The sequence below is a fragment of the Crassostrea angulata genome, chromosome 7, assembly GCF_025612915.1.
Source record: "Crassostrea angulata isolate pt1a10 chromosome 7, ASM2561291v2, whole genome shotgun sequence".
NCBI classification, from domain to species: Eukaryota; Metazoa; Mollusca; class Bivalvia; order Ostreida; family Ostreidae; genus Magallana; species Magallana angulata.
Genome location: NC_069117.1, coordinates 46,732,967 through 46,757,997, shown reverse-complemented (window position 1 = coordinate 46,757,997; position 25,031 = coordinate 46,732,967). Strand labels below are relative to the sequence as shown.

Here is a 25,031-nt window from a genome sequence, read left to right as displayed (position 1 = left end):
TCATGTACTTATCTCTTTGAGAATAGTATAAAATTAATCAGATTGGTGTATTCAATACCTGTATAACAACGAGGAGTCTGACGTGGTCGAAGAAAAAGTTCAAACATTTTTTCCTTTGTCCAATTACAAAACAAGTTGTTTAAAGGAATGTCAAAAACACGACGGCCAGGTAAAAATATTAGAAGTCACCGGAGAAGATCCAACATGCACCTTTGTAACTCTACCTTTACAAAGTTTTGCCTTTCAAGCTCAAGATGCAATCGGTTGCCCGCCTCTATGAATCAAGGACAGTACAACAGTACAATACAAACTAAAATAGATTTCTTGAATGCAAGAAATGCTTTGCCCCCAAGGAATAAAAATGACCATAGCCCCCGCCCCACCTCTCCCGCAAAATCTCATTAAAATACGTTGAATGGTCGATATCTCTCAATGTTTTCGTACTTCAAGACACATCAAATTACTTTAGGAACTTCAAACCATCGGTATGGCAGACAGTGTGTTTTGGTTTTTTTATCGATTCAGCGAATGAAGAATGCCTTCGCAGAGATTGTATGGCTAAGTGATGGAAAGCAGTCAAGTTATTTATATCTGCGCAGAGGGATTTTATTTTTGCTTCACATTTAAGAATGACTGTCTGATATAGGTGTATATGCGCGCGCGCTCCAAAATGGTTCAAAGATACTGAAAGTTGAAATAAAAGAAGACTGTGCATTATTTATTTAAATTTGCATGCATCAATGAAACTAAAATTGTTCCATCCATGTTAAAATCTCGCATTAATTAAGCGATTAAAGCGCAGCATGAAAACCACCTCTGAACACCTGAAGACACACAAGAATAGACGAAGATTGCCAAAACGTCTTTTGAAAATTTTGATGGACCCGTCCAAAGCTCTTTCTTCTATAGCCATAACGTCGTTCATTTATGTACAATATCTAGAAACTAGCTTCAACTACGACATCCGGTTGCATATCCCGGAACAGGATGTACCGGAAAAAGGTGTATTTGCCGGATCCGTTTCGAAAAAAAATTACGTACGCAAAATGAACACAATTTGTTTAAAAATCTGCCGTATTAAAGAAAGCGATACTAATGACAATCAGGCTTGACACATCGAGAAAGATTTGCAAGGAATTGTCGACTGTTTACAAGCGTCAGATCTTGGTGTTTCATTGACCCGGTTTTGTATTGCTCCTCAAGGTTTCACAAAGCTTGCGGTGGCCAGCGAGCGATCTCCCAATCCTTCCCCGATACTTCATTATGCATCTGGTCTGAAGCACCGAACTGCCACGTCATATCTAGCTATCGTCTGCTGGAGAACTACATCCAGGCAAGAACGTTGCCCGACTAGAAAGGATCGTTATCGGTAAGGGTTCTCTGTTTTTGTACCACTTATTATGTTCTATTTCGGTACTAAACACTTGTCATTTATTTCCTTTGTACATTGTAACTATTTCGTAGAAAGTTTTATATGAAAATATGCGATTAAAATTGTCGTCCTATTCTTTTGTTTGCGGATAATACCGACCGACCACGCTGGCAAGCAAGCAAGCAGACGATTCTCGTCAGCCATTGATCAGCACGCGGGAATGTAATGCTAGCTGTATAACGTCTCCTCGCGGGAAATCCTTTTGACATGACAGGCGTCGGTGAACTTCTGTAATCGCTTAGTCGATCTGAAGTAGAACATTTATTTGCCCCAGCACTTTCATGAATTTTGTGCGACTATTGAAAATAAAGCATCGCGTGTTTCATCTGGAAATCGTTTCACTGATTTTTTTTTCCATTTTGGTTTTAAACGATGTCTTTTATCTAGTAGTTTTTTTTATTCAACTGAGTGTTCTAACAAGGTTCTTTTCCTACAGCTTCTCTTATTCAAGATGGACCACGAGACGGTAGGCGCAGATGACCCCAGGCCTGAATCACCTATTGATAACCCCCTGCAATGTCGTTACTGTGGCAAAGTATTTACAAGGTAATTAAGCGAATCCTTCGTCAAAGGGGTCGTGGTATTCTTCTGGTTTATAGACAGAATTAAGAGAGTTGCAAATGTACATGGCGATGAATTCGGACATTTTGCGTTCAAAATTGACTATATTACTGCACGTCAACTTGTCAAGCACTGTGACAGGATGGCAACAGCACTCCTGTAGACATCAAATTATATATAGCATTGGCATACTGAAAGTGGATTGAAAGCATTTTCCTCTGGTTATTTTTCGTACATGTATGCAGTCAATTTTATTTAACATATACTAGTATTGTAAATGTTACCGTTTTTTTGTGGGGTGGGGTTGGTGACTGATTTCAAATTAATTATAAAAAAGAGGAAAACCTCAGAACTTTCTTTGGCACACCAGCGTCTTTTTGAACATCAGGTATTAATTACCAGTTAATATATTAGCCTGTAGGTAGTTTGTCAAACATGACTGTGGGTAAGTTTGTCTATTTCATCTGCAGCCACTGGCCAATAGAAATCAACAACTTTGTAATTTACTGTAAGCTTTGCCAAGCTAATAGATGTGAGACGAAAAAAGTGCATATTTCAAGTCAGCATCAATTTCCTGTTGTTTTGACGTGTGACCTATATTTTATTGATAGTTACGTCATACCGAGAGTCCGCCGTCTTGCTAAAATACGACGTGTCTATATATGTGATCACAAATGTTATTAATGTTCCTTAAAAGGAGATGTCATATTGCTTTCGTTGTCGGTTGGTCTGTTGGTAGACTACGTGTTTCCGAACCTATGTAGCAATAATTTGAGACTTCTATTTCATAATTTAAATTCATCGTTCTCCATATTACACACTGACTGGTAATAACAAAAGACGTCATTCCTATTGATTAATCTTCATGTCGGAGAGTTAAAGTTTCATGTATATCTGGGAAAGGGTGGAAACAGAGAAGTTACAGATACCTCTTCAAGAAATGTCAGTTTTTGAGGCACAATGCTTTCATGTTATTTCAAATACTATGTTCTTTTTATTTTTAGAATCTACTACCGAAGAGAACACGAGAGAATTCACACTGGCGAGAAGCCGTTTGCCTGTAGTATTTGTGGGAAGAAGTTTAACAGCAATGGAAGCTGTAAGAAACACGAAAAAATTCATCTCAGGGCAGAAGAAAACACCCCCATGGAATGCAATCATTGCGGCAAAATGTTTGATGACATGATAGATTTTCGTCAACACATTAAAACGCACGACGGAGCCAAACCGTATGGCTGTCATATCTGCGGACGCTCATTTGGATTCGAGGCCGTATTGAAGAAACATTTGATGTTTCATAATGGTCAAAAACCCTTTCAATGCCTTGTGTGTTCTGCTGCTTACTCCTCTGCTAATGATTTACGAATGCACGTAAAATCGCACACCGGAGACAAGCCTTACAAATGCAGGTATTGCAACCACAGCTTCCCCAACAGTCGACGACGCAACATGCACGAGCGATGTCATGAAAAATCCGACGACAACAAATGCAACAAATGTGGTGCAACATTTAGCAACGCTAACGCCCTAACAACACACGAGGCTAATAGCGTCATTCATGGCGTCTGTCAGAACGTGGATTCTGATCAGGATCATGGCTACGATGACCACATGTCGGAGAGCTCCGCGAGTACCTATTCCACAACGACAAGCTCCGGAGTTGACCCCATGTCTGAGGTAGATATTGGGTTGCTAAGCAAAGGATACGACAGACCAAATAGTTCGTTATCGGGATCTCATGATAGCGGCTACCATACATCTACCTTTAATGGTATGAGCGACAATGTGTATCCCACCTCGCTTCTTCACGCAACAGAAAATGGCATTGTCGTCAAGCAAGAACAACTGCAGAACGAAAGATCGACATTTTCTCCCTCGAGCCAGTCGTCGGACCCAGATCACTCGAGTGTTTCCGGTATGAGCAACAGATCTCTCCGGGCGTCCGTGGAGTCGGACCACGTGACTAGTGCCGATTACTCCGGGCAGTTCACCGTGGTATCAAAAGATTCCAAACTAGTCCAGACAGACCAAGGGTTATACGCCGACTCACTGCTATCCCAGCTGGAGAATCTGAAGCAGATTCACGAATGTAAGAACTGTGGCATCTTCTTCAGGAACTACTCCATGTTTCTGGTTCATAAGACCTTGCATGCAGACCCAGCGCGTCCGTTTGTCTGTCATCTCTGTGGTGAAGAAGCGAGGGATAACGTGGATTTTAATGCTCATTTAATCTGGCATATGAAGTGAATTAGAATGGACAGAAAAATACAGTACTATAAGTAATACGAAACTGGATATCAATCATTTCATTTTGTTTGCATTTTACTTTGTTTCATTTTCATTGTATAAATTTGAATTTAAATGTGTTCAAACTCGACTACATGTATATTGACAGAGCGATTTGTCACCTGGGAAAGGCTATCATTCCAGATTAATAGCCTGTTACCTTAATGTTTGTGGTTAGAGAACGCAGTCTAGCCATGTGTGTAGTGTGTACAAGCTTTGTGTGTGTAAAACTTAAGCTCGATGTTCGGTGTTTAAAGAGTTGAGGAGTCAATAAATTTGCAAACTTGAATTTCCTGTCTTTTACTTCAATGCAAAAATAATTGTCAGAGAAAACATGTTACACCAATTTTATTTTTAACAATGATTAAACTAAACTATATATTACAAAACGTACATATCCAAGACATATACAATGTACTGTTCATCATACATAAATCTTATTACAACCAGCAATATTATTTAAACCTGAACTTCCAACATTGAATGATTAAACTAAACCATATTACAAAAACATGTTCAAAACATATACAATGTACATGTACGGTTCTTTATACATAAATCTTATCCAGTACTAGAATTAAAACCAGAACATCTTCCTTTAGATCTTGTTTTCCGATGTGTGGGACACTGATCATTATTCACAGTAAGATTGTTACACGTTTGATGCGCGTGGCATCCGAGCTGTTCCGGTAACTCGAGATGGCCAGAAACTTGAATGTTGTTACCATGGTAACCACGCTGCTGGAGTACATTGAAAATGATAACAATCGATACAGTTAATCCGAATATTGAAAGAAAAGAACTTAATCCCTGCTCCAACTGACGAGCAAAGGAAAACCACTAAATATAGTCTGACTATATCTACATTTTAAACGTCTATTCTCTTTAATTAAGTTGTCCCCCTAATTCATTGCATGTCAGCTGTTCTTTACTTTGGCGTTTTCCTGTTGAAGTTCTGCCCTCATCTGTCGGTTAGACTCGAGAAGATCCTGGAGCTTGGACACGAGAGAATCATTCTGGTTTTCTAAATTCGTCATATATCTGTCAATCTGATCGAGCGTGTTGCTCAGGTCTTGATACTCTGAAATGATTACAAAAAGTTAATTGTACAGAGTATACTACGCATCTTATATTATTGTATTCAGGAGAGGTTTTTGGTTTCTATTTTGATTTTGGTGTTTTCATTAGGGACAGTTTTTGAAACAATAGCTCGATAGAAAACTTGTTAAGTTTTAAGCTAGGTCCCGAGCGCCATATTATACAAATGTAACGTAACAGCTGTCAGAATTCTGTACCATCTTATAATCTTTCCCGCTGCATGAAACAACACTGCCTACAACATGTACAAAATCGATCATCGCAAAATCTTCGCTGTAGTGGCGAAAAGTGTTGCAGGCTTCGGTACGTCAATGAGGTCTTTGATAGCGATATCAATTTCCCTCGTGTCTCAACAGTTAGACAATGCGATCCACCCCCCCCCCCTTCCCACACTAATTGTTTAGGGACACACACATGGGAAAAGTTCTGCCTACAAGCCCATTCTTCTAAATTACTTAAAGATATGGTTTTTTAGAATGTGTTCGACTTGAAAATGACCCGAAAAAATTTACCGCTGTTCATGAAAATAAAAATCACTGTAGTATTCGAACTCGGGACCAGCGTGAGGGTAGACCGAATTTACATCCACTGCGCCACAGAGATAGACAACAAATTTGGGTGGTATTATCTGTTCCACAATGCGCTAAAATCGCCATGTTGTGACGTACTGTCATAAAAAGTAAAAGTCACGGGTTGTCGATGATCCTTAATCTAAGGTTAGAGTGAGAAAAAAAAATCTAAGGAAATCTTTCCTTTAGTGAAATTTCTTGCCATAAGGAAATAGCTTGTATGCCTGTATGGCTCAAAAACATTGTACTCTGTCCAAAATGGTGTTATAGTTGTGAGACAAAAAGCTAAAAGACAAAGCCAATAGCGTACACTAGTAGACCGTATTGATAGAACTTTTCCCTCTTTATTGTTTACAGTTGGGAGAAACAATCATTATGAAACGATTTCAATAATAATTTTCAAGGGGTTTATTTATTACAATGAGGTGCTAAAAAGCTATTATATAAGAAATCTTTGAAGATAGCAAGAGAATTCCTATCACAAAACAGACATAACTTCTGATATATTAGTCAGAAGTACATGTACCGGTACAATAAACCAAACTCAGTTTGTAGATATATTTGGAATACAAATAAGAATAGCTATCTTTATTTTCATATATCTATAAGGTCAGGGTATTATTATAACATCTCATACATTACTATGAATGAGCCATCTGTTCCATGGTGTGAATAATCAAATGTTTACAATGAGAAAGAAATAGTCCGACTCAAAACCAAAACTTTAAAAGCTTGCATTGACATTTCCCAACATTACAATTAGGTTCTACATGCGTGTGTAGCCGGTGATCCAGAATTTGTCTCCAGGAGATATGTGTGTGTGTGTGTGTTTGTGGGGGGGGGGGGGGGGGGTGTCTGTCTGTGGGATAATTTTGTTGTCCAGGAAGGGAATGCTCCAAAGCCTATTTTCGGTAATTTGACTATGCGAAATTACTCCAACCCTACCCCCTACTGTAGATCCTGCATGTTCTAGAATACCAAGTGCAGAGCTGCATGGTCCATTGATAAAATCATTGAATTGCCATTGGGTGATATCTCAAAGAAGGAGTCATCTGGAGTTCCACATTCAAATCTTATGAACCCTCTCTACATTGCCTGCTGATTAGAGAGTGCTTTGGGGTATTTAGAGTGATCTGCTGGTTGATGTAAATTAGAAAAAAAATTGTTTTCTACAGAGTATGACATAATTGCAATTAATCTAAGTATTCTACATGAACAGTATATCAGACTAACATTGATTACTAAGTACAGTAATTGAGATTTGCACACACACATGATTATCCCAAAATAAGAGAGCAAAAGTGTTTATCATTTATCCATACTTCTCTCTTCCAGATTTTTTTGGGGTTCAAAATTGCTGTAAATGTAACTAGAAAAATCTATCAATATGTATTTATAATTCAAGTCATAACTCCATTCATATTTAATATCTATTAAACTATCTCTGCTTTGCTTGGTGTTAAAATCTCTAGTTACATATACTACCAGATTTTATGTACTGGTAAATTGTTTTAGACATCAGCTATCAGAGTTGTGGGGGGGGGGGTATTCTTTGTATATCCTTTACATGCATGAATCATCAGCACAATGACCAAGTGCTTAGCATAAGAGGTGTAAGTACAATGTACTGTCCTTTTAATTAGAATAAGGCCACTCAGTAAGTAATGACACAGTATACATAGAGAATAACATTCTCTAAAGCTTTGAGTTCTTAGCATAGGTTAAAATGCAGTTCTTAGCATATGTTAAAATGCAGTAATGACCAGACATGACCTTTACAGAAAGCAGATCACAACTACATAAACTCCAAGATTCACTTTTTTGGGTCTTGACTCTTTTTTGAGGTTTAGATTGCCTCAAATCTGTAAGGGTGAACCACATCTCTGCCCTGGGCAAACCCAAACTAAATGCTGAAAATGAACCCCAATTTCAAAATGTGATCACTCTTAATCTCAGTCTTTGTTTCCTAGCTCTTTCTTTTTTTTTTAACAAATGCTTTTTGTGTTGTGCCACACAGAAGACACAGCTTTTTAATGTAACAGAAACATCAGTAAGAATTTGCAATGAGACTTGTTGTGCAATCAAAGCATCCACCAAACAATGCTTCTAATGCTCGGGCAGAAGGAAAACCAAGCTTTTTTGTGAGAAAAAAAACAGCAATAAGTATTCGCAATATGACTTTCTACAATCAGGACTTCCACCAAACAGCATGCCAACAGGCCATGATAGTGTGCTGTATATGTATAATGTTATTAATCAAAAACTATTTTTCGATGAGCTATACATGTTGTATTTTACTTTTAGAAATATTTTTAGAAGTTTTATATATACTTTTTAATCTCTTGTTTACATGTATGGCTAACAAATTTTTGGATATGTAAACTTGAAATTTAAAAAGAACTATTCTTAATTAGGGTCTTCCGTTTCCAACGGAAGACCCTATTGTTTTTGTTAGGTTTCTTTTTCTCTATTTTTCACTATTATTATTCTTTTTTTTCTTAACATTTTTCTTAAAACTCAAATATCTCAAATATGCTACAATGGATTTTTATGAAAATTTCACGAATAATACAAAATATCAAGGTCTTTTATCATGTACATTTTTGTTGATGACGTCACTTCCGGTCGGCCGTTATATTCGTTTTTCTTTTTGTAAAAAGTGATCTTGTCCTCCCTTTTTCGCAAAAACGATTAAAGATAGAAAATTAAAAGTTTCAGGAATGATAGATTTTTGAATTTCTAGGGCCGATCAGGTAAAACTACGATCGTCCGCCACTTCCGGTCCGCTCACACAGCATTTTTGGAAAATTGTGTTTTAAATTTTTTTTTAATCAAATAACCTACAATTTTTTTTCCATCAGAATATGTTTTAAACTTATCAAATTTTAATATGAGCAGGTCGTCCGTCACTTCCGGTCGTCACCGGAAGTGATTGTAATATTTCAATTTTTGGAATTTTAAAGCATATGCGTTTTGTTGACATTTTTGTACTGAATACAAAACTAAAAACCGTTTTAAAATCGGACAACGCGTTGCGGAGATATTGAAGTTTAAAAATGACGTTTTCCGGAAATCTGCATTTCGCAGTGTAGGTTGAAAAATTAGTTTGAAAAGAAGTTAATATGATAGTAAAACGTACCAAATGTCAATAGTTTAATTGAACCCTATCAATTCAAAATCAAACGAAAGACCCACTTGTTGCTCGCAACAAGATGCTTTCAGGTAATTCAGGCATTCTCGAAAAATTAAGCGTCAAAATTCTGAAGCGAGAGTCTGAGTAGCTCAGTCGATAGAATCGTGGACATGGCCCAGGTGACCCGGGTTCAAGCCCCGATTGCCGCAAATTTTTTTTGTACTATTTTTCGCTTAGATCTACAATTTAATCTTTGAAGTGATAAGTTTAATCTAATCTATTCAAAAATCGGACGGAAGACCCATTCGTTGCTCGCAACGAGATCGTGTCTAGTTTTTTTTATTATTATAGTGTTCTGGTGTTTTTTATTCTATCTTCTCTTTTTTTTTTTATCTTTTCTTACTAATAAATGGCAATGTTAAAAAGTTCACCAGGATATGAACTTGGTTGGTCACATGATCAAATTCTGTGAAGCCCAAAGGGCTTCTCAGAAGATTTGATCACATACCAACCAAGTTCACATCCCCGTGAACTTTTTTTTACATTGCTGTTTATTACTTATACTTACCTTTGAAAAAGGCAAATTTTTCATTACCAAGATTTTATGTTTACAGTAATCCAAGCAACAAGTGATAAACCCGTGTTATGATCATTGTGATGTCATGCAAAAGTTCATACAGAATAAAACATTTTCGCTAATCTATAGGTTCAGATAAGGAAACATATTTGCAAATGTAAATATACCCAAATATAACATCAGTTGTTTCTGACTGACACATAACCACTTACTACAGTCTACTCCAAATGTTCAGGTAGAAATAACAAGAGGCCAATAGGCCTTAATGGTCACCTGAGTATCATACAACCCATACACAAACTTGTCGAGGAGTCTCATATACGCATTAGGTTTCATTCTGGAGTAGAAAAATTATAAATTTGTAATGACGACCTGCCTGAAATCTTTCAAAAAGAACTATGAAACCTACAATTTTGGCGAAAAACTTAAAGATCTGATCTACAAAATCATGAATTCAGTTTTCCTTTCAGGTGTAAGGGATAGTAAAGAAGATAATTCTTAAACATTATATGCATTAACACCTATACATGAATTTTGGCCTTGCCCTAAGTCAAAACGCATGCTCAAGGGGACATGAAATTTAAAATTTTAGTAGAGGACTTCCTGGTAAACATAATCATGAATTCGGTTTTTCATACAGATGTGTTAGGATAGAGAAGAAGATTTTTAAACATTATATGCACATCATAAACATTCTAGACATTATATGCATTAACACTATATTGCCATATTGCCCCCTCCCATGTCCTGGACCCCTAACCCAGGGGCCATGAATTTCACAATTTAGGTAGAGGAGTTAGTGGACATCATAACTATGTATTCAGTTTTTTGCCCTCATGTGTGGGAGTAAAGAAGAAGATTTTTTAAGATATAATTCTTTTTTACTATATGGCCATATTGGCCCCACCCTAGAGCCTGGACCCCTGACCAGGGGTAAGAATTTCACAATTTTGGCAAAGGGCTTCATGGACATCATAATCAGGCATTTAGTTTTTAACAAAATACAAATGAGAGTAGAGAAGATTTTCTAAGATTTAATACATTTTTACTATATGGCCATATTGGCCCCACCCTAGAGCCTGAACCCTTGACCCAGGGGCCATGAATTTCACAATTTTGGTTGAGGGCTTCATGGACATTATAATCATGCATTTAGTTTTTAACAAATATATATGGGGAAGAGAAGAGGATTTTCATAGATTTAATGCATTTTAACTATATGGCCATATTGGCCCACCCTTGAGCCTGAACCCCTGAACCAGGGGCCATGAATTTCATAATTTTGATAGAGGGCTTCATGGAAATCATACTAGTAACCATGCAACCAGTTTTTTTTATCACATGTGTGGAAGTAAAGAAGAAGATTTTTGAAAAATTGGCTTTTTTTTTGCATATTTGGCCCCACTTGTGGTGCCCTGGGGTAGGTAGAGCCATGAATTTCACAATTTAAATTCCTCTTATCATAGAGATGCCTCACACCAAAAATACATGTAGTAACAATTAACTTTGTAGTTTTTAAGAAGAAGTTAAAAATGTTAAATTGTTTACCAAAACACATGACGACGGATGAAAACAGATAGCAATAGGTCACCTGAGTTTACTCAGGTGACCTAATAATACAAGGTCCTCTTATAGCTTGAGCACTGTAAAGTATAAGTCAAAAGCAGAACTTGGTTTGTTTTTGCTGATCATGAGCAATCTTAAGCAAAAGTAGACCCTCTGTGAATTCAAACTGAACCCAGAATCTCCATTCATGCTCTGTGGCCACAAAACTTAAACTTGCTTACTCTTGATTTTTCATGGGGTGTATTTGTTTGGTCAATTAGAAAGCTGCAAGAGTAATACCGATTTGCTTGTTTGCAGTATGGCGATCTCCGGTAGATCTCCATTGATAGCAAATAGAAGCTGGAGATATCCTGGACCAGTTCTGGAGGTAGCAAACAAATACACCCATGGTCTCACTATTCCTCTATATGTTTCTTTTTTTTAACAGTGAAGATATTAAGATTAAAATTGAGTTAATCTTAGATTTATAACATGTAATCTGTTTTTGTGATTTTGTTCATTTTTCATCATCACTATCAAAGGGGCCTGACTGATTTCATACGAGATAAATGCCCTAAATTTAAAATGTTGTATTTGATACTATACAATCCAATAAAAATGGAATCAGCTGGTAATTTTATTTATTTCATGTAATATATATATACATGTAGTTGGTAATAAGGTCTGTATTATGCAACATAAGGGTACATATTACTATTTATATGCACCTTTTTATTTTTGGCCCATCTTAAAATTCTTATAACACTGGGGGTGAATAACAGGACTGGGTGGTTAGTTGATTTTTTATCGATAGTTAGCAGCTGGTTAGGACAATTTTGGTTAAATCGATGGTGTCTTCAGATTTGCGATTACAACTCACCATTGCTTGCATTTTCTACGAGTTCTTCTAGATTTTCCTCATCTCCAATCACAGTTTCTTCTGTTTCATCAGCTTCATTCTGATCCTCTCGCTCGCCTGGGGTTTCTTCAAATCCATTTACGTGGTTTTCAGGCATGTTTACATCATCGGCCATATTTTGTGTCATGTGCTAAACAACGTAACTATTTCCGGTTCTATTTTTAACATCTTCGGTTTTAATCCACGGAAATTGCCGAACAAAGTTACCGTAAATCTATTTTTGTCATCATCGGACTTTCCTATTTCAACCTGTTGTGAAATACCGATTGATATATAAGTAGACCTAAATTTAGATTGCATCATCATTATTTCATTGATAAAGGTAAGTTTAACTTGGTAGGTTGACCATTTAGAAAATTAATATTTTTCAAATCTTTTAATTAAATTATTTTAATTGAATTATTAAATTTAACAATGTGTAGTTTTAAATTTTAAATAAATTTTTCAAAAATAGTTTTAGAAATCATCCCAATGAATCACAGAGTAAAAAAATTAAAAGCACATTGTTTTATTGACAGCTAGTGTGCTATTTCGTGAGATGACTATTAATATAATTGGAATAGTAAATTTTTCCATCGCGCATTTTATTTTGAAAGGTATGCCACAGGGGCCAAGCCCGTTTTAACATTAATTTCAATGTAACCATATGGTTACATTGAAATTAATGTTAAAACGGGCTTGGCCCCTGTGAGGTATGCCATATAGTACATGTACATTCATGGCAATTTGATAGATTATATCACGTGTCCTGATTACAATGTAATATCTAAAAGACTGTTTATATTAATTGTTATTTTTAGGGAGAAAATGTCTTGCGACGAAATGCTTCGCGATTATGAAGAGGAGACACCAGTCTCTGTCAGTTCTGTCGTTCCTGTAGAGGAACGGCGTGACAAGTTCTCGTCAATTCACAGCTCGGGGTTTCGAGATTTGCTTCTGAAACCTGAGCTGCTTCAAGCCATTAAAGACAGAGGTTTTGAACATCCTTCACAAGGTAAATTCTAAGCGAGAGGCCGATTGACGGAATGTTGGTGCAATTTAATTCATAAAGATGACAAAAGGACCCCACTACCCCACCCCACCCGTTTTACTGGAGAGGTCGTGGCTTGACGAATATGCTGTAAATACATTGTGTTGGAACTCGGATGAATTCACGCATATTGAGACTATAGAATTAAATTAACTGTGACCCGTGCAGGATCCATGAATGTGTGATACTTGAAGACTCGTTCCAGCTTGTGATGCCTTTGTCATGTTTATAGATGTTGTGTTAAATTTAATGACATTGACTTAAGTTAGGGTAGTTGAATTTTGAATATTTTCAGTGCAACACGAATGTATACCACAAGCCGTTTTGTCCATGGATGTTCTCTGTCAGGCAAAGTCCGGAATGGGAAAGACAGCGGTGTTTGTTATATCCACACTCCAGCAAATTCAAGAGTCCATCGACGATGTGAGTGTCATGTGGTTTAAATCAATTTTCGTTGAGCACCAATTTTTGTGGATTTCATCAAGTTGTTGATCAGCTTAATAAATGTTCATTGATTGCAATATTTGATAACAAATGGTATGCCTCGAATTTGAGTATCCATAAGCCCGACAAAGAGATTCACTTAATTACCAGAAATGCGCGTGCATTTTAGGTTGTTGTCTTGGTCATTGCCCACACACGGGAACTTGCATACCAGATTGCGCATGAGTACCAGACCTTTTCAAAATACATGCCAGAAATCAAAGTTGCCGTGTTTTTTGGCGGACTTCCAATCAAGAGGGATGAAGAGGTTCTCGCAAAGAACCGCCCAAACATCGTCGTGGGAACGCCTGGTCGTCTGCTGGCTCTTGTTCAGAAGAAAAAGCTTACCCTGGACAATCTCAGTTACTTCATTGTAGACGAGTGTGATCAAGTACTCAAAGAAATCGGTAAGCAAATTAGCTGATATTAAAAAGTTTTTAAAAAAAGGTTTGAAGCATATTTGTATATGAACATAAAACTGTGAAATTGTTGTAAAGATCCTTGTACCGGGTATATATGTTGTAAATGTATGATTTTTTTTAAAATTCCGTTGCAGTGATGAGGAAGGATGTACAGGCCATATTCATACGATCACCTTGCGCAAAACAAGTCATGATGTTTAGTGCCACTCTCAACAAGGATCTGAGAACTGTGTGCAAGCGATTTATGAGTGACGTAAATATTTTAATGACTTCGATTCATTTTTTTTAATTTGATTTTGAATTTGAAAGTGTCAGTTGCGTGATGGAATTGGATTGAAAAGCATAATTTTCAACATCTGCATACGCTATCCCCGTTTCCCAAGAAAAGTAGTTCTAAGTTGCATCACGAGAATTCATCGATGACATTTTATTTGGAGATGAAAGTGTTTCTTGTGCATGCCGTCAGTATATAGTTCTAATTGGACATATTGCCTTGAGGTCCTTTGATGACAGCTCTTTTGAGAAGGTACTAACAGGCCATTCTAACGGAAACTCTGAATGCTTTCTGTTTTATCATGATTTCTTATCCGGACATTTCAAAGTATTTCCATCAGAAGCCGCCCTAAATAAAATGACGGATCTTGACTGGATGGCGATCACGTTATAATCATCAATGACATAAATTGATTGGAGGTGAATTTTTATCGTGAAATACTCGCCACAAAGTTCTCGAGTCTTGAACCCCTAAAAGCCTTTTGATGACATCGAAATTGGAAAAAGTGTTTCTTGTTAGGTGTTTCCGTTTCATTTTATATGCAGATGTTCGTTTAATTCTACCTGCACATTAGTTTCACTTCCTGTTACCCTCTGAAATGAAACAAATGTTTTTGTTGATTGGTTGCAGCCAGTGGAAATTATCATCGACGACGAATCAAAATTGACACTCCATGGACTGCAACAGTATTACATTCAAATGGAGGAAAATGAAAAATCGCGCAAAATCTGTGACTTGTTGGACCTGCTTGAATTTAACCAGGTAGTGTATATATAAATGGGCATCTAACTGAAATATCAACTATACATTTAGTTGCTATTGTGTGACCAACAATTCGAAAACAAACACGTCCTGCTGTATCCTTCTGTCAGGTGATCATCTTCGTGAATTCCATCAGCCGATGTCAGGCTTTGACCTCTCTTCTCCTGGAGCAGAATTTTCCTGTTCTTACCATACACAGGGCAATGGAACAAACCGAAAGGTAACAGATTTTGAAAGAAGTCTTAAGAACAGAAAATCATGCGCACATAGTTAAGTTGAAACCAGAAAGCTAATCTTTGCATTTGTGTTTAGACTGTCCCGGTACCAACAGTTCAAAGACTTCCAGAAGAGAATACTGGTGGCCACAAACCTGTTTGGTAGAGGGATGGACATTGAAAGAGTCAACATTATCATCAACTACGACACACCTGAAGAATCAGACACGTATCTTCACAGGGTATATTCTTTATCCTTTAATTAGATTTATTAAATGTTGAACGTTGTCTCGAGATTGTTTAGTACGAAGCTTAATTTATGGAAATTTTCTTTATACAATGTCATATTCAATTTTGTTTACAGGTGGGTCGAGCTGGTCGATTCGGGACGAAGGGTTTGGCCATTACATTTGTGTCAAACCGGTCAGATGCAGAAGTAATGAATTCTGTGCAAGAGAGATTCGAAGTCGGAATAGAAAACATGCCAACACAGATCGATGTATCGTCATACAGTAAGTAGAGTTTCCAGATCATCCTTCGTCTTTCAAGATTTATCAATAATATAATGCAAACAGCTGCATCATCGCGCACGTTAACGGTGGAAATGATTATTATTGCTTTTTTTTATTTTCAGTCGGTACTAGTGAAAATGCTTGAACATGACGACACGAGGAAGGTGATCATATAGACAGAACAAAAATGACTGTGTGGCTTTAGTACCATAAGTAGTGTAAATACTGGTACCATGTACATTTATCATTGCTATACGTGTATACAATTATAGTTATTGTTGTTTATCTGTTCAATAAAATGTAGAACAAAACTTAATTTTTTTAAATGGTTTTATGCATGTACATGTATAGTTGTTAAATAATATCGAGGGAAGGACAAGAGATGGATAAAATTTAGCATTTCAAATCGGCGCATCTACGAAATTACATCCGAATGAATAAGCAAAAAACCCACAATCCACGACAATTGGCCTCCACGAAATTAAAAGATTCCACAGTATTTTTATCAGGCACACAAGAAATGGAAACATTTAAGAACTACACAATTCCTTTTTTTTTAACACAAGTCTGGTCTGATTTGAATATGATTAAAACGATAGACCCATTGGTAAAATCGCTCATCTGAACAACACTTATTGTGTCTCCTTTGACATGTTCAAAAATAAACCTCTTCTACATCATTGTGATGTAAAACTAACATAAATTCTCACATTTTGCTATATTTGACAGTATATAAAATCATTTTTTAAAACTGATAATCAAAATCTTCTTTTGGGATATTATATATCCCAGTGCATCAATGCATCAATTGACCAATCTTATTATCCTAGGCCTCAGCGTATCAAAGATTAAAAAAATGGAAAATGAATAATGAAAAGTTAAAAGTAGATTATTGTGATCTACTTTTGAAACAAGATGTGATGTTGCTGTAAGATACACCAACTAACAAAGTTTGATGACCATGCATAATTGCCATAATATATCAAAGTTACAGATTTGGCTATAAATAGAACCAATTTAACAAGACCTTGGTCTTTCAGTAGGATATAACTCTCTTTTTCTTGCGTCAAAACAAGTCAAAAATGACGCTAATTTCCAGTAAAATAAACACGATTGCGTAGTCTTAACTCAAAAGCCAGACAAATCGTGTTGATTTCAAAAAGCAATGGCTGAATGGCCAGCAATGAAATAGACAGACCTACGTCACATTGCTGTTTGACACAACTACCCAAAGTCCAAGCTCTTGTTGAAATGGTTCTAATAAAATATCAAAAGCACGTTACTGTACTGACCTTGATATGAGGGTATGAAGATGATGCGTTCATAGTTTGCTTGGATGTTATGGTTTGAACAATTCAGAATCAAGGCTATATCTTGATCTAAACACTTGGATCTTTGCATTGTAATAACGCAAATTGTAGCATTGTTATTCTTACAAAAAAATGGACAAATTTTAACCTGTTAAAAAAAAATTCTTTGTTTGAACCGCTCCAGTTTAAATAAATCTACGGGGTCACAGTTTTAACAAAGTATAATCTACACTATATGATGATGTCTTCATGTTGTTATTACAAATTGTAGCATTATAATTCTTGAAAAAAGGTTTTTTAAAACAAGTTTCATGTAAATATTGGCTTTTCTGGTGCAATGGTTCTTAACAAGATTTTAAATACACAACCTATTTTCACTGCCTCGTGATTATCCCCCCTTTGAAAAGGATTTTAACCCTTTTATTTTAGTATAAAAATGCCTTCCCCATAAAGTTGCTTTGATCCAAGTTCGTAAAATTTGACACAGTGTTTATAGAAAAAAGGTCAATACTGTAAAAAGTTTAGACAGGCGGACGGACGAAGGAGATCATTTTAATCTTTGATTCAGGTGATCTAAAAAGAAGCAATTTCAATTAACAAAAGCTTGGAACCATGACCCACTTTTCGCCAGAAATATTTTGAACGGTACATGCATTTGGACCTATTAAGGAAGATATATAAGAAGTTCTTATTCTCTGTTAAATCAAATCTTCTATAGTTGTTTATTTTGGTATTGAAAGAAATCACTCTGTTTAACCACAAAAAAAAATTATGGTGAAGACAGTGTGCATCTGCACCGTGTTATTTGCCCACGTTAATGTCCAGTTGTCTGCACGTATCGGCAACGTCATTGTCCGCGGTGTAAACTTTGGAAATTTCCTTTGTGACTGGTAAACAGAGACCCTAACCATAAATCAAATGGGAAAGGTCTAATTTCTGGTTTGCCCCCTCTCAACTTTTTCAAAGCAGACATTTAATCAAAGGCCGGAACGGCCACAAAGGCGTCGAGCTGACATGTTCTTTTATATAGACAGATATCAATAATTATAATTTGTACTCATTGTCGTATATCAAATAACATTTGAATAAAAAAAGTAACTGAATTACGTTTAAATTTGTGTTGCTTTAAAAACAAAAAATCAGTATATTTCCTTATAAAATAGATAGTGATGCGTTTATAATACAATAACTCATCATGGTTACAAGAATCAAAAAAGACATTTCAAAGTTCAAAAATAAATTATTTTTTTTCTGCTTTAAACAGTCTTTGAACAATTTTCACAGGTTCATAATATGAATACATCAACAGTGTGCCCCTAATTATAATAATAAAACATACTTCTATTTATATTTCAATTCCCGTTTGAAACAAGATTACCTATGGTTGTTTACAAACAAATCCACAACACGTGCTATCTTAAATGCTTGACCAAACCAACTGCATTACCCTGTTTATTTATTGCAACAAAATCACTAGATATGTTTATCGCTTACATTTATATTGGAGACCGTGCCCGATAACAAATAAATTTACATATCAAATTTTATTTCTATCGGGCACGATCTCCACTTAAAATGTAAGCGATAAACTTAAATAATATTTAGTGAATTTTTTCACTTTATTGTATTCATCCGCCATTTCTTGATTAAGCAAATTTAGACTTATGCAATGAGTTGTCAATAGCCAGGGATGCAAAATCATGTTTTTTGTACACAATTTAGTTGAATAAATGGAATAAAAATCTTGCAATACGTTTAACAATTTAAAGAACTTATTTCTTATTCGCATTTAAAAGGCGGTGCAGAGCGTGAATTTTTGGACGATTGCCAATCCAGACGATCGCTAGAAGGCTGCCGAGCATTAGCTCGACGCCTTAAAAATCACATACAGAAAAGTGAATTTTCAATGAACTTGGATCCCCCCTCTCACCTTTGTTGGACAAAAGCATTTTGTCGTCATGTTAGTTTCTAGCCCTCCTCCACTGCCACTGTGGTATATATACCGGTTGAGAAAGTTACGGTCGGTTGCTTTTCGATAGAGGCATATAAAGGCATAGAAATCGACAAGTAATATGGCGGTAGTCGGCGATAAAAGGGAAATATTTGTCAGCTTTAACATATACATGTACGTTATCGAAATTGCTGTATCCCTCCCCCACCACTGATAAGTATTTTGACAATTGGCCACTTTTCTTTCTCTCTGGCTTGTCGAGATCTAGGGTACTACCCCCCCCCCCCCCCCCCTTAAAACCTTACGCGCCTGTATCTGGGGTGTTCAGATTAGTTTTTTACTCGTTTATAATTGGCTGTTTGGTATCAATAGAAAGGAGATAAAATCTGATTTAATGTTAATACAACAAAATGCTTTCTTAAATGATTAATGCGGATTAAGTAGGTAACGATTATTGCAGAACAAAACACACAACTCGCCAACACGGGTTCAGTATTCTGCAATGTCGCCACCTTCATGTCCCGCATAAATCACCAAAGAGAGCGTTTTATTGTTTAAATATTATATCTAACGATTTTTCCCCCCACATTTCTTAAAAAGCCCAGGAAAATGTAATATTTGTAAACGACTCCTAAAATATTATTCCTGCCACACTCGTTTGAAATTCGTTGCTCAAAGAAAAATTCACCAACATGACCCTCAAGACTATCAGTCGGATTTCGAACTATATAATCAATGATCCATACCTTCATGCAATATGTTCTACTATTTTGGAAAATAGCTATTCATTCAAAATGCAAAATGTATTTTTAAAACACGTAACATATAACAATGGATAAAAAAAATGAAATGACTTTATTTACATACACTAAAACATATCACAGTACATCCTGTGTGAATTTACACCAACCAAAATACTATATCATAGTTAATGTCTCTTCATAGAAAGAGTTAACGTCTCTTTAGAGAAAAACAAGTTTCCTCAAGGTACAACTTCACAGCATGTTATTTGATACAAAATGAAATAAATGATGTTCTGAAAACGGAGATTAACTCCCACCTATAAAAGACAAGGCCTTTGCAAATTGTTCAAATTTCATGATTCTTCATTTTCCACAGATCAAGTCTCTTAGGTGTTCAACGTCCTTCAACTAAAATAAGGAGAAAAAAAAATTAAATTTCATGAATAGAAATTCATCAAATCTTTCTACATAAATCATGACATTATGTTTAAACAGATATGACTAAACTTACTGTACGAAGATATATCAATCTCATCTGGCAGCTCTGTGATGTTTACTTCAAATCTTTCTTGTACTTCATTTAGTACTTTAGCATCCGTTTCATCTGATACAAATGTTATAGCAAGACCTTTTGTTCCAAATCTACCTGCACGAGCCACCTAAATACAAACAAGAGTCCATAAACACTCAAGCCAACCCATTTATCCACATAAATGCCTAGAACAACAGCAATGAAAAACCACACACAATTTTTGTAAGCAAAAACTGTTACTCACTCTGTGCAAGTAAGTGTCAGAGTCTTCTGGCATGTCATAGTTAAATACGATGTTGACTCTTTCAATGTCCATTCCTCTACCAAACAGGTTTGTGGCCACCAGTATTCTCTTCTGGAAGTCTTTGAATTGCTGATACCGGGACAATCTAGGATTGAAAAAATATTTTATGTTGATATATATTTACCAACCAATAATAAGGAATAGGAACATAATAAATTCACGTAATATCTAAAACTGAGCAAGAGTGTGTTTAAAGTTAATACAAAATCAAAATACCTTTCTTCCTGTGTCATTGCTCTGTGGATTGCAATTGCTGGGAAATTCTGCTCTACTAGCAGCTGTGCCAGAGCCATACATCTCTGCACTGACTTCACAAAGATAATGACCTATAACATACAATGCAATTTATAAAACCTGAACAAATGCTGTACAGTACATGTACATTATTCAAAGCTAATTTCACAACTTTTGTATATATATATTTTTATAATACCTGGTTGAATTCCAGAACATCCAACAGTTCAAACAGCTTTCTGTTTTTCTCATTGTCCTTCAGTTTGACATAGTGCTGTTGGAGACCATGGAGAGTCAGTTTGGAATCGTCATCCACGTAGACCTCCATTGGCTGAAAATAAAGCAAAGCATACCAACAACTGCAGCAATAGCTGCATAAATTATATCACAACACTTTTCTAAAATAGAGTGATACAGACCTAAACATTTGCACCTGTAAAATTTATGTTCATGTACTTTATACTTCTGCAATTCACATTTATGAAAATCAGACCTGCAATAACATTTTAGCAACTTGTTACATGTATGACTACCTGATCATTTATTTTATCAGCAACTAACCACTTAATTCTATGGCTACAGAGTATCCAACATTTAATCTTTTTTTTTTTTTGATTAAGCCAAGTTTATATTTATGTTAATATACCTTTTGATATTTCATTTTAAGCATATCATTTAAATATTTTTAGACTCAGGCAGCTTTCTGCAGATACCAAATACATACTTGCTGGATTGGACAACTATAACCAGCTTAGAATGCAATGGTTCCCCTATGACCACACTGTAGGCCCATTCTCCCAATCCAGTGCCCGCTTCCAGATCTCTGGCCAACAGGTACAGGAGAAACACGACTCTTTCTTAATATTCAAAACATTCAGCGGACCAAGATTACATTACTGAATCCATCGATGTTTATCAACAGCACAACAGAGATGCAGCCTGCCCGCCACTTTCAGAGCAGCGAGACTTGTGCACCTCTGACACTGGTTTCAAGTCCATTAACATCCTTCTGGATTTAAATTGCTAATTTCATTTTCTGAATTTCTTTTCCACAAATAGGACCCCCCAATTTTAAATACTTTTAATATTTTTTTTCCAATGATATTTTACAAATGGCGCTAATTTGAGATCAACTATTGACTTATTTCTGAGCGCGAACCCTTTACGGGTAACAAAGTTCATTCACAAAGTCAGTGCTCTACAACAAAAGGTTGCAAAGCGATCACTTGAAGGAGACACTGAACACGATATCAAACACAAAACACTGCCCATCAACAACTCCAGAAAAAATAACACTTCACGCAGCCATAGCTAGAAGAAAGGGTGTGCTAATTACATCTTGCATGAATCTCTTGCAGACTGCTCGAATTTCCTTGCTAAGTGTAGCACTGAACATCATCACTTGCTTTTCATGGGGGGTGTTGCGGAAGATTTCCTGGACGTCTCTCCTCATGTCTGAAACAAGTTGAAAGGATTATGATGCTTTCATATCACATTGCCAAAATAATTCACATTTTTTCCAATGGTATAACAATTTAAGAATATGATTCAAATATCTTACCAAGAGCTGCCAACATTTTGTCACATTCATCAAGAACAAAGTGCTTGACATTCTTCAGGTTGAGGACTTTGGAATGGCAGAGGGCTAGAATTCTACCAGGTGTACCAACAATAATGTGGGGGCAATTCTTCTTCAGAACATCCTCGTCCTTCTTGATGGACATTCCTCCAAAGAAAACAGCAATCTTCACGTTGTTCATGTACTTGCTGAATCTCTCATACTCTTTGCTGATCTGGAAAGCTAATTCTCTGGTGTGTGCTAGTACCAACACTGATACCTGAATAAAACAAAAATTATGATTACTCTTTTTTCTCTCATTTCGCACAATATATAAAACACAATTGAATTAACATGCCTATAGGCGGTATCAACATTTAAGACATTACTTCAATGACTAAAGGAATCACATTACAAGGTAAAAGACATATTAGTAAATTCTGTTATAGAGTGACTGGCAACAAACATATAACATCTTTGCTGCTAATTATCTCTATTGTTATCTTGCATCAGATCTGCCTCTTTTGTAGCAAATTGCTCCAACAGAAATGCAGTTCATGTGCAAACAATTTCACAACTATTATCCTAGAGTATGAAGCTTATAAACAAAACCTGAACTTATTTTTCCTTAAATCTGGAGAAAAGGTATTCACATGCTTTTTTTTTTAAATCAAATATCTAGAACTATAGCCTAGACCCTTCATTTTTCCTTTCTTTAAATCAGGAGAAAATTTATTCACAATTTTTGTTCAAAATCAAATTCCTAGGACTATAGCCTAAACCCAGGGTACCTCCTAATAAACCATCTCAACAAACCCCATCATGATAACCGCGGTATTGCTCTCTTGCAACTTAAATTGATATACTTTGTCAAAGTTTTAGCAAGTAGATAAAATATTAAATGAAGTAAATGAAACAATTGAGGTTACATCATATTTCATCAAACAAAACTGGCATTTCGCCCTGCTAAACAGCAGTACCACAGCCATCGCAAAGGAATCTATATGCTATTAGAGAAATCCTTGTATTTAATTTACAATGACAGACATTTTCTCCTTACCTGACCATCAACAGGTTCCAGTTGCTGCAGTGTGGCCAACACAAACACAGCTGTCTTTCCCATACCAGACTTGGCCTGACAAAGGACATCCATGGACAGAATAGCCTGAGGAATACACTCGTGCTGAACTAAAAAAAATAATGGAATAGTTTAAATAACCATGTAACAAACCTTAAAATGAAATATTTAATTTTTTCTAATATCGGTTTTTTCATTGTTTACCTTCAGAAGGATGCTCAAATCCACAGTCTACAATGGCTCTGAGCAACTCTGGTTTCAGAAGAAAATCTCTGAATCCAGAACTGTGAATGGATACATATGTTCCCTTCACATCTTTCTTTACTGGTGCATCACCAGTCCCATCTGCAGTGGTTTCGGTTTCATCATCTTCGTAGTCTAAAAGTTCAGTTTCGTTCTCATTGTCTGCCATGTTGTCCTTAAACAAAAGTAAACAAACCATATCCCAATTTCACATCATTGAAATCATGACAACATTTATCTTATCGTAAATTAAATAGCCATTCGCTTTTAATTTAGCTGCACACTGTGCTTTCCAAGAAATTTTGTTTTACGTTTGCTGTATTTATGACTGCAAATTTCAATGGCGTCACTACAGGATGCCGGTTTGCAATTTTCATAAAAATAATCTCATTTCTTGGTAAATCATTAAAAAATACAGGTACAAATTTACTTCATTGGTAATTTCCTATTGTTTGAATTGATAATTAACATCAAACTAACGATGATTACAAAGGATTACTTGAGATTTTCTCTTTACCTTTCTTGTTGTCTAGTTCTTGATGGCGGCCACTTGATGACTGTGATTGGTCGAATATTGACCAATTGAATTGCCAGACGGTTCCTAAAAATTTGTCAACTCATTCTCAATTTCAGTCGATTAGTCGGTATTATATGATTTATATTAAAATATCATTACTGGAACTAACACAAGCATTTGATCTCTTTTATTTTATTTAGAAAATAATACAACTCCGTTCAGCTTGAAACTTTCATTTTACATGGCACTGAACTTTACAGTGTAGGCTATCTGTAGGTTATATTATAATTTTATTTTTTCGTGATTGTAAACACTTGCATAATAATTATTTAAAAAAAAAAAAAATAAACCTATCTTAATTTCCCTTTTAATGATACATGTGTTTTTTGCCAGTTAAGTGTACATGCATTTAAAGAGTTAATTTTTCCTCTATATTTTCCGGTTCGATCAAAATTCAACAACAAAGAGCTAGGGGATGTAATGTCTACATGTATTTTTCATAACTTAATAACTTAATTAATGAATTTAGTTTAAATTTGATTTCATTTTGATTGTATGCCACATGGTGATGTCAATAAACTGAACTGAGGCGTCGATCAGGGGGTCCGGAACATATGATACATGTTAACAACATCAGAACCCCTGTATGAAAATCATATCCATCAAAACCCTGTAGCATTAACGGATCTTGTAACCGATGTTCCTTTTTAAGTGTAAAATAACATTATTCTGCCACACACAGC

The 25,031-nt window shown here is 35.9% G+C and overlaps 4 protein-coding genes across 5 annotated transcripts; 2 read left to right on the top strand and 2 right to left on the bottom strand.

The window, feature by feature from the left end:
- The first annotated feature begins 715 nt into the window (after positions 1–715).
- LOC128192983 (zinc finger protein 135-like) lies at positions 716–4,568 on the top strand. 2 transcript variants are annotated; one of them, XM_052866125.1, is made up of 3 exons: positions 716–1,369; positions 1,869–1,978; positions 2,998–4,568. In XM_052866125.1, the coding sequence occupies exons 2-3, from the start codon at positions 1,884–1,886 to the stop codon at positions 4,238–4,240; spliced, it is 1,338 nt and encodes a 445-aa protein (XP_052722085.1). In that variant the 5' UTR covers positions 716–1,369; positions 1,869–1,883; the 3' UTR covers positions 4,241–4,568. The 2 variants fall into 2 exon arrangements, with proteins under 2 accessions (XP_052722085.1, XP_052722086.1); XM_052866126.1 differs by lacking the exon at positions 716–1,369 and adding an exon at positions 1,551–1,684.
- A 44-nt stretch (positions 4,569–4,612) lies between these two features.
- On the bottom strand, positions 4,613–12,262 carry LOC128192985 (UPF0184 protein-like). The gene is made up of 2 exons (XM_052866129.1): positions 12,082–12,262; positions 4,613–5,360 (listed from the first exon to the last, which is right to left on the bottom strand). Exons 1-2 carry the CDS (start codon positions 12,245–12,247, stop codon positions 5,197–5,199), a joined length of 330 nt encoding a protein of 109 aa, XP_052722089.1. The 5' UTR covers positions 12,248–12,262; the 3' UTR covers positions 4,613–5,196.
- Positions 12,263–12,920: 658 nt separating this feature from the next.
- LOC128192984 (spliceosome RNA helicase DDX39B-like) lies at positions 12,921–16,134 on the top strand. Its single transcript, XM_052866127.1, has 9 exons — positions 12,921–13,114; positions 13,446–13,573; positions 13,764–14,040; positions 14,190–14,308; positions 14,960–15,091; positions 15,202–15,311; positions 15,404–15,548; positions 15,671–15,818; positions 15,941–16,134. Exons 1-9 carry the CDS (start codon positions 12,928–12,930, stop codon positions 15,961–15,963), a joined length of 1,269 nt encoding a protein of 422 aa, XP_052722087.1. The 5' UTR covers positions 12,921–12,927; the 3' UTR covers positions 15,964–16,134.
- A 3,781-nt stretch (positions 16,135–19,915) lies between these two features.
- LOC128156175 (spliceosome RNA helicase DDX39B) lies at positions 19,916–24,309 on the bottom strand. Its single transcript, XM_052818212.1, has 10 exons — positions 24,290–24,309; positions 23,733–23,946; positions 23,511–23,638; positions 22,454–22,730; positions 22,229–22,347; positions 21,092–21,223; positions 20,875–20,984; positions 20,599–20,743; positions 20,334–20,481; positions 19,916–20,230 (listed from the first exon to the last, which is right to left on the bottom strand). Exons 2-10 carry the CDS (start codon positions 23,938–23,940, stop codon positions 20,217–20,219), a joined length of 1,281 nt encoding a protein of 426 aa, XP_052674172.1. The 5' UTR covers positions 23,941–23,946; positions 24,290–24,309; the 3' UTR covers positions 19,916–20,216.
- Between the last annotated feature and the right edge of the window lie 722 nt (positions 24,310–25,031).